Below are 10305 nucleotides of genomic sequence, written 5' to 3' on the forward strand. Positions count from 1 at the left end.
TGAGGAGGTCAACTAATTTGGCAAAGGTTATATGGCAGAACAATGGGAGAGACTGTAATGTTACCCACCGCATCAGGGTGCCCCTCTTCAACTCTGCCTAGGAGCTGGTTATCTGAGCAGGGCACTGGCTGTGTAATTGGCAGTCCTTGCCTCATTCGATGCTTTACTCATTTCCCTTTGCTTAATGTCACAGTTGCCAATTTGCACCTTCTCTCTGCAATACTTCTGTGTATTTAGGTGTTTGTTGAGGACAACCCTGTTCTTGACACACCAGTTTATTTCCTCTTCATCTCTGTTTGCCCTATCAAATTTGAAACCAGCCTTCTGTTTGCCTGACAAGCAGGCTGTGTATCTTTCTGTATAGTGTCCTCTGACCAATACTTATTTTTCTCCAATGTATTATAGAGAGGCTCAGAATCAATGCACCACTCTAGTTCCAGCACTCAAATGGTGCCTGGCAGGGTGGATTCTCAGTTGTTTCATTTATGGTCAGACTTATCATGTATTTCACAAGGATCATGAAGAATTGATCATTTCATTCATACTGAAGTCTCTGAGCAATTTGAGGCAGGTCAAGTAATGCCTGAACCCAGTGGGGAAGTGGTAAAAGTTTCATGTCAACCACAAGAGGAAGATAATTGCAGGGCACAGTCCATGAATATATTGGCCTTATGGGCTGTGCTACATTTGTGCTACAAGATGTGAATATGAGAGATTGTGCCTCCTAGTTTAGGAGCTGATCCTGCAGCTTTGAACTGATCTAAAGAGCAATTGCAGTCTTGCAATATACTTGTCTTGTGATATGTTCTCCTGTTAGTAAAAAAATTGATGATTTAATTAAATAAGAGGAGCCCCGAGGTGTGAATGGCAAAGATATTGAGAGTAGAAATACGAAAAATACAGGTGTGCATACCTGAGGTACTGTGTCACAGAGGAGTGTCTGCTGTGCTCTTTCAGGTTTTGTTCCTCTGCTAAACTAGCCCTAACAAAGGGCATGTGCAATACATTGACAGCGCTCCATGGCTGTGCCACAAGGATTGGCAGTAGAGGTAGTCTTTTTTTGGTCTCCAGCAGAAAGTTTACCATAAAGGAGACTACAAAATAAAAGTTTTCTGTGTAGCAGCACTATAGGAATCTACTTTCAAGCAAACTCACTACGTTTTCTTCATCTAAAAGCTGACATCTTTAACACATTGTTAGCATTTCATGTCCAGATCAGTGGATCAGGCAGAGTGCCAGATAACAAACAAGGCCAGAGCAAAACACAGCTCAGAAAAGTACTAGAGTCAGTGTCTCATGACTGAGCACAGGACCATTATGATAGCTCAGAGAGGGTGGGAAAGGTGAGGAAATGCTGATTTCCCATTGTCCAGGTTCAAGTAGCTGGAAAACTCTGCTTCCAAAACTGCCATGTCACAAGCAACTTATACCTAGAATAGAAATGGAGAATCAGTTATGTGCAACAGCCATACATTTGAATCAGTACAGATTCTGCTTCTGTTCTGTATCTAAAACTGCTTCTGGCTGCTAGGCTAGGGCTTAAGTAGTTAAGAAGTTACTCATTGTCTCTAGAATATTTTCCCTTAGCCAGTAACACTCAGTAAATCTAGCAAATCACTTCCCCAGAGAGATTTTGGGTGCCATGCACCATCTGAATAATCTGAATGGAACAGTTTGACATCTCTTCCTCATGCATAAGATCATTACTTTGCACAGATGTGAAGCAGTTGCATTTCTAGGAACCATCCCGCCACTCTGATTCAAAAAGTTTCCAGAGATTTTGCTTTTAATTTCACCTTCCTGCTACATGGCAGCATGAACTCCGTTAACAAGCTATTGTAACAATCCCCCCCAGCCACCCACCCACCCACCTAGAATCAATGGCACAGACAGGAAGCAGTCCTTTCCCTCCCAGAGAAAGCTTTGCAACAGACACAAGCAGAGGTACAACCTCAGATTCTTGGTTTTTTAGCTGCATTCACTGCTGCCATGGGCATGTATTCACTGTTGTACTCGTGGGAGTTGGATTCACACTTCCGGTTCTGCCAATAGGAAGAAAAAGCCATGAATTTAATTTGTGGTCACTAACCTCTGCTACTCCTGACATTGTTCTTTCAGTGGGGCAGTTACTCTGACTGTTTTCAATGGGAATACTAAAGTCAGACCAGACAGGCACTCACATAGAAAACTTGGAATAAAACAAACTGAAAATTAAATCCACTTATTGCTCAAAAGAATAACTAATGTCTATGGTCTTCCTTCTTTCCTGAGCCAAATGGTTCCTTGTTTAAGTGGTTTTGCTCCAGAAGAGTGCTGAAATTGCTCCACTGATGATTTGTTTCCCCTTCTTGAAGAAAACAATCAGGTGAATTGCTTACCAAAGTAATTTTGCTGACCTGGGCAGCATTTCTCTTTCTTTTAGTTCCCAGCCTTTAAATCAATAAACAGTTCTGCCTTAGAAAAATTAAATCTGAGCTGCTGTCACCAATGACTGAATTCCAGTGGTAAATTAACAACTTGGTCTCTTTGTCAAAAACCACATCATATGCTGAATGAGTATGTGCCTGTCCCACCCTCTAAATCTCATTAAATCAAGTTCCCCATCCATGACCCTTGGAAGAAGGGTTCTGCATAGTCTCATAGACTTGCTTACCTTGTTCCTTATGCAACAGGCTGCAACACAGCAGACACAGGATATTATGGCATACATGATCAGGCCAATCATTATCCATTGCATGAGTCCCTGTGAAAAGCAGTCTTCCTTCTCTGGAGATGGGGAGGCAGAGGAAGTCATTACTGATAATTTGCATCCCCCTACAGATGACTTCAAATTCTTTTCCCTGTTCTCTTCATATTAATAAATTAGCAAAAGTGAGGTCTGGAGACAGATTTTCCTGAGGTGATTCACTGCCTTGGAAAAGTGCATTCAGAAGGAAACAGAATGTCACAGTATTCCAGAAGGAAACTGTTGGTACACAGTGCTTAAAGTGTAGACTGAAAAGAAACCAAGCCAGGCTTGAGAGCATGGTAGTACTTCAGATCTGAGCAGAGCTTAAGCTTACATTCAGTGAGTACCACAGGTAATTTAAAGGGCAGCCTGATCAAAGGAAGGGTGGACTATGGCAGTCATGTTTCGATAGGAAAGCAAGCTGAGGGACACAATCACCCTTGCCCAGATCTATGAGAAAATATGACAGGGCATGAAACATCTGGAAAAAGCTATGAGCATCTGGCTCATACAAATGGAAATGGACACTGCAGACAAAAACAGATGTCACACCTTAATTCTGGGAAGCTGTTTTAAATTCAGAGAGGGCTCAGAGATAATATAACCCAACCACATAATTGTGACTTTAATATTTCAGCTTCTATCTTTATTTATTCCTGGTGTTGGGAGACAGGGAAAGAAAGCAAGAGAAGGACAACAGGCAGTACCATGTTGCAGCTGAACTATATGTATATGGAGAACCAAGAAGAGGAGCAAAACACACATTAACTCTTTCAGTTTAATATACTGAAGAGCCACTGAGTGAAAGGCAATTCAAAATTAAAGCCTGTGCAGTTAGTCTTCTGAAGTTAGTCCAAGCCCTTCCTAGTAAATGGCCAGAAATTCTCAGCAGTTGTGAATCTCTTCTGCTCTGAGAAGGATCTAAAGCTGAAGGCCTGTTTCAGAGAGGTGGTCACTATCTTCTTCACATCTGTGTGGCATTGGAAAGTTCTGTATACCACAACTAGCATGGATATTTGACAGGAGATATTTTTTATCCTAGGCACATGTAGATAAATCTCAGAATGGATTTTTTCCACTGGCTAGAAATAATCTTAGCATTTACACACAGCAGCTTGAAAAATGGACAAGGGAAATTTATGCTGCAGGCAAAAGAGACTGCAGTGCTCCGGATGATGCTACCTTGGCCACCACCAACAATATGCAAAGCTCAGCATGGCCTGCAAAACCTGCCCAAGAAGATGAATAAATATGAAGAGTCCATGCAGAGCAGTCTGCCAACACAGAGCCACTGTTACCAGCACCCTGCTAATGTGTTTCAAGCTGTCTTGTAAATAGCTGTGCAAACTCTAGTCACCTTTTTCATCATAGCATAGCCATGCCCAATGTCTACTTACCAGTAAACTGAAGTGAGGGGAGAAGAGAACTAAACTTACCTGGGATGTACAAATAGGTTTCTTTCAGCGAGCAATTTATGTAAGGAGGGGGATAGAGTATCTCCAGGCAATAGGTATAAATGCCATTATGCTTTCTTTCCAGATTTTTAAGAATGAAAGTGGTGCTGGTATTTGAATTCTCTGTCTGACAGTAGGTGACATTACTCTTGGGGACAATGTTCTTCTCGTCCAAATAGAGTGCACAAATTGCCTTCTTTTCATGTCCTTTGAAGAGGGTCATGCTGAACTCACCCACATTTTTGGGGTTGGGGAATGTGAACTTGAAGTTTCCATTTTCAAATTCCACCACCATCTGGGGGTCAGAGACATAAGGCTGATCTGGAAGTAATAAGTACAGTCACTCATGTAGCAATGAAAAGAATCCCTAAAGTGTTAAGAAACTGATTTAAACAAAGGAAGTGAACCATGTTATTGAAACTTAAGGTGTGTAGGTGCTCAGAATGGTCTGGCTGTGGAAAGCAGCCCTCACAATGAGATACTAGTACATCATTCGGATTATGTCAGACATTACTGATAAAAAAAATGAGATAATACCTGTCCTGTTATCTGCTATAAGGCTGAGGAGGTCACTGTTAATATTACATCTGTGACCTTGCTAATGCTATTTGTTGCTGAAGTTACTAAATGATAAGGTTACTAATGTAACTGAAGTTACAGTATCAGTTACTTGATATTGTTTAAAGGCCCCCCTGGACCAAACACTATACAGACATATAATTCCTGTCTCAGACTCTTAGACTGTCCTATTCATAGATAAAACCAGGTGGAACAAAGATAATGATAATTATATCTGGTTTATTGTTGATAATCTCCATCATCATGGAATTATAGAATAGTTTAGGTTGGAAAAGTCCTTTAAGATCATAAAGTCCAACCATTATCCCAGCACTGCCAAGTCTACCACTAAACAATGTCCCTAAGTGCCATATGTATATGTCTTTTAAATCCCTTCAGGGATGGTGACTCCACCACTTCCCTGGGCAGCCTGTTCCAATGCTTGACCAATCTTTCAGTGAAGAAATTTTTCATAATATCCGATCTAAAACTCTTCTGGTGCAACTTGAAACCATTTCCTCTTGTCCTGTCACTTGTTACTTGGGAGGAGAGACCGACCCCTACCCCATACTCCTTTCAGGTAGGTGTAGAGAGTGAGAAGTTCTCCTTTTCTTTAGATTAAACAACACCAGTTCCCTCAGCTACTCCTTTCACCATTGCCCTTCTCTGGACACACTCCAGCACCTCAATGTCTTTCTTGGTATGAGGAGCCCAAAACCAAACACAGTGCTCGAGGTGCAGTCTCCACCTAAAGATGAGTACAGAGTGACAATCACTCCTCTGGTCCTGCTGGTCACACTACTCTTGATACAAGCCAGGATGCCATTGATCCTCTTGGCCACCTGGACCATGTTCAGCTGCTGTTGACCAGCACCACCAGGTCCTTTTCCAGTGGGCAGCTTTCCAGCCACTCTGTCCCCAGCCTGTAGTTCTGCATGGAGTTTTTGTGACCCAAGTGCAGGTCCCAGCACTTCATCTTATTGAACCTCAAACCATTGGCCTTGGCCCATCAATCCAGCCTGTCCAGATCCCTCTGTAGAGCCTTCCTATCCTCCCGCCTAACACCTCCACCTAACTTGGTGTTGTCTGCAAACTTACTGAATGTGCACTTGATCCCCGTGTCTAGATCATTGATAAAGATATTAAATGGAACTGGCCCCAAAACTGAGTCTGGGGGAATACCACTAGTGACCGGCTGCCAGCTGGATTTAACTCTATTCTCCACCCCTCTCTGGGCCCTGCCATCCATACAGTTCGATTATGTAGCTGAAAATTTGAAGTTAAATGTGAACCCAAAACTCCTACGTAACTGCCTTAACCACAAGACCCAACTTTTCTTTGTAGAGTACATAGCAGTTTGAGGCATGACATAAAGTTTCTACTTAATTACTTAGATGACTATAGCACCTTCATCACTAACATAATGGGACAGTAGAGAACAAATGCCACTATGTGCATGCACCCACAGGCAATCTGAAATCACATTTGACCTTCCCAAAACCTGTCTGAAAAACTCATAGATGTTGTGCAACTCTCATTCTGCAAATTTCTTGGAGAAGCAAAAGAAAGCAAACTGATCAAGGACCTCCTGCTACCTCACAGTTTGCTTTTGTAAGGTTAGCAACCAAAACCATGGGAAATTCAGACAAAAATATGTTAAAGTGTACTTTAAAAAAAAGACATTTTATTTTCTTCAAGGGCAGTATTTTCTGATCTAGAAAGACATTTAAAACTATAAACAAAATTAGGCAAATGTGTCTTACCTATAATTTGACACGGTCTTGATGAGCATCCATCAACTCCTGAAAAAAGAAAAATTGTTTCCTGTTTAAAATTCAAGAAGATAGATGCAGGAACAGGGGCTGAGCCATGCAATGTTAAGATGCTGAAGCTATTTTTAAATTTGTATCATTAGACTATATGATCCTCTCTGTGCTACACTATAAAGTCATATGATGTGATAAAAGAATGAAACATAAAAATTAAAGTAGAAAGAAAACGCTTAAGGCAAGAATTTATATTGATCAGCCATAGAGCATTTACAAATTCTTAAAACACTTCTGCAAAGTAATAGGTGTACTTCATAAATAGAAGCTGAGATGAAAGTAAAATCCTCTCCAAATTACTGAGGAAATCTGCCTCAAATGAAAAAAAGCATCCTTTTGATTTCTCGTGAATCTCGAGTCTGCAATGAGCCAGCATTAAACTTTATTTCCAGACCAAAGTGCTGTTTTCTGTGTGTGTTTATTTTGTTTCCCCCACTGCTCAACACTGAGTGAAAACATCTTATGGCACATCTAGAATGAATATCTGGATGATGCTTAAATATATACAGCAAAAAAAATTTTCAGGCTATGCATACAGTTTTGTTCCGTTTTCAGCAACAACTTTTTCTCCCATTGCACATAGACAACCTCCATTACAAGACTGAGCCACATGCTTAATAATTGCTCTGGATTTGTTTTCTAAGGCACTGCCTCCATCACCACCCAATATGGCAATACTTTAGAATGGTTTGTTTGTCAGTACTGGCAACACAGCACAGCCTGATAGTGTTTCATTTGGAATTTTTCTTTTTGCAGTGCCCTAAAATTAAATGTATAGATGGGTAGACAAGAGAAACAGAATAAAAAAACTGTATGTGATTTTCCTGTTTTCTTGTCGCCTGAGTAAATTCTTCGGAGGCTGCTAAGACTGAAATATACTCCATATCAGGATTTTATGGTGCTAAGGAAATACAGGGCAAATACTCAAGGATTTTGATGCATCATCCCATTCTTCTTGTTACTGCTACAAGGTAGTCTAGATCCACACAGAGAATGTCTCCAGCTGTGCCAGGTATTGCGCTGATTACACAGTATCAATAATCTTTTTCCCACAGCACCTGTTATCTTTGACATCTGGCCTGCATATACATAGGAGCAGGGGATTTTTTTCTTTTGGGTACCTTTGCATGCTCTCAACTCTTTCTGGACAAAGGCAATCTTTTAGTGTCCATGCTTTCTCCTTCTCTGAATTCTTGCTACCCAATTACTATCGCTGGTAAGGGCACTGCAATGAATGATACTAATTTAAAATATTTTTCGTGTGACACATGAGCTAATGGACTTCTGGAAGATGCTTTCTGATGTGCAGTTGGAAAGCAAAAGAAACAGTTATTGTTATCCCTTTTTGATTGATTTACCCTCTTCCTAGTTATCACATTCTTCCTGGTTTACTGTGCACAGTCAGCACCCTTATCTACTTCAGTGACAGCTCTGATATCTGTACTTCTCTCAGAACTATTACTTAAGTGTATGATAACGGACAAGGTATTTGGCATCTCATACCATTGGTGTGAAGATAAGGCAGATAAAACACACAACTTGCCAATCCTTGGTGAAATAGAGCTCTAGAACCACTGAAGGCACAAAGCAGAAGCCCTTGAAATGTTGTGTGCTCTGAAAAACTGAAAGCAAAGGTCAAATAAAGAAGCAGTTCTTGATGTCTTTCATGATGAAAGAAAACAGCTGCTATGAGGACAGGATTTGAAAGAAAGGTCTTTTGAAATGCTCTGTAGTTTGACGGCCTGTGGTTTGCTAACATACACCTTTAGATTTAGAGCCAACAGCAGACAAATTATTCAGGGAAGGGAAGAAAAACCCCAGTGTGCTGGTACAACATAAACTGTGGAGCATGATGAATGCATAAGCCAATCGGATACTTTTGAGAAGCATCCACCTGGAGCTGAGACCTCCACATTTCTCACTGGTCATCTGAGAGGAAAGGCAGGTGCTGACTGTCAGGGCAGCTGCAGAGCCAAGTGGTGCCACATTCCTTCGACACCCCAGAGGAGCACAGGGCTACCCTACTCTGAGTGCTAAAGCAACAACTTTGAATTTCTTTTCTCTGTTTGTCTCTGAGAATAGTTCCATTTGTCTGTTAGGTAATGAAATTGCCTTTCATACCAGGTGGTCTAAAATGTTTCTCAAAGATCACGGTTTTAATCCTCGTTTTTAACAGAAAAGGGCAGAGAGAACTCCTTAAGCATTTAGTTCATGTGACCTTGTGGCAAGCTGAAAGATTGTTTTTTATCCTCTCAGACACAGAAGCCTTAACTGCCTATTTTCAAGAAAGACTCAGTAATATAACTCTTTGAAGGAGCATTTTGGTAAAAGTGGTGCCATTAGTATTCCTCCAAAACAAGTGCCCATACAGAAGAGTGTGCTTAGCACAGGATAAAGGCAGCACATTTTAAAATTAGATTAACAGTGCCTGAGATTAAGACACAAAATTGTCCACATGGATGACCACAATGGGTGGGATCCGATATAAATTTCCAGCTCACTAGCTACTCTGAATCAGCACTGAATACTAAAAGGTGACTGATTTCCCCTCCCTGTGCCGGGTTGCTGTTCTCCTGTGCCCATTTGTACTGGTTCATTCCTAGGGTAATCATATGGACCTGTTACCCTCGGTGGTTAATGGCCAGACACATTTGGGATGTCATTTGCCAAGCTCTAGTCAGAATGAATGTACATTTAGTGGGAGTTGAGATAGGAAACTGGGATTTAAGCATCTAATAATACTGAGAGATTCACTGACTAAACCTCCCCAGTACTACCTCAAATACACGTGAATAAAAGACTACATTGTGGTATTTTTGAAAATGAACAGAAGAATCTCACTGGTTCAGTAGTAAAAATGCTTACATTTTGCCATAAGGTTCCTTTCTGTTATTTTTCATAAAAAATCGCATATGTAGGTTTTGAAACAACAGTAAACAAATCTTTGGTTCCTAGCACTGTCACACTGTGGAGCTGCACGGAGTTGTTCCTGCATCATCTAATGTGAAGTGGAGGGTCAAGACATATATTGTGGTTCAGATATAAATCCAAGGGTGGAACATATGTATGAAAGTAACATTTTGATAATGTTAAACTATAAAAGACTGTGTGTATATTTGTGTATATGTGCCTTTACACTCGTACATTTCCATCTTGTTTTCATCCATACAGCAGCGGGAAAACCCTTTGGCAGAGGTTTGGGAGTTTGTATGGTAGTTTGCTGGTACTGAGGCCAATGGAAGGCATGTTATTTTCATTTTAATGGGATTGCAATTCTGAGCTTTCTAGTTGCTCTTTGGCAGACCCAGTGCTATTTGCAAACGTCACCAACCAATTACACATTTTGGTTCTAACAGAAGTATAAAACCCACTTTCAATCACTTTTCAAGCTTAGTGTTTAGGGTAGGAGAATAGAATACTGTTGCTTGGTTTTCCTGCTGTTTGTATTATCTGTCTCAGCTCTCGGAAAACTAACTAGCTGATAAAAAGAACATGCCTAATTCCACTTGGATGTGCTTGCCTCTGAAGATGGGCAAGGAGACTGCAGACCCTGCCTTTAAAACAAACACATTTGTTCTGTTAATACTAAATGCATTGTGAACCATACTTTTTTTAAGTTGCTCTAGCTTTGACCTTTCAAGGCACTCTGAAAGATGACACTGTCAATTCAGTGCCATTAATCATATGCCTAAAATTAATATGTTCCTATCTTTCAAGAATCAAGGGTTAAGAGAGGAAA

At 40.7% G+C, this 10305-nt stretch overlaps 1 protein-coding gene across 1 annotated transcript in view; it reads right to left on the reverse strand.

Annotated features, from left to right (window-relative positions):
* Positions 1–1952: 1952 nt before the first annotated feature.
* LOC103804911 (inducible T-cell costimulator-like) overlaps positions 1953–10305 on the reverse strand; it is a 10529-nt gene continuing 2176 nt past the window's right edge. Inside the window, exons 2-5 of the mRNA XM_009077545.1 lie at positions 6504–6542; positions 4165–4503; positions 2654–2766; positions 1953–2042 (exon numbers count right to left, since the gene is read on the reverse strand). Coding sequence (XP_009075793.1) covers positions 1953–2042; positions 2654–2766; positions 4165–4503; positions 6504–6542 — 581 coding nt within the window. The remainder of the gene's footprint in view (positions 2043–2653; positions 2767–4164; positions 4504–6503; positions 6543–10305) is intronic.

The sequence above is a fragment of the Acanthisitta chloris genome, unplaced genomic scaffold (genome assembly GCF_000695815.1).
Source record: "Acanthisitta chloris isolate BGI_N310 unplaced genomic scaffold, ASM69581v1 scaffold17566, whole genome shotgun sequence".
Classification (NCBI taxonomy): Eukaryota; Metazoa; Chordata; class Aves; order Passeriformes; family Acanthisittidae; genus Acanthisitta; species Acanthisitta chloris.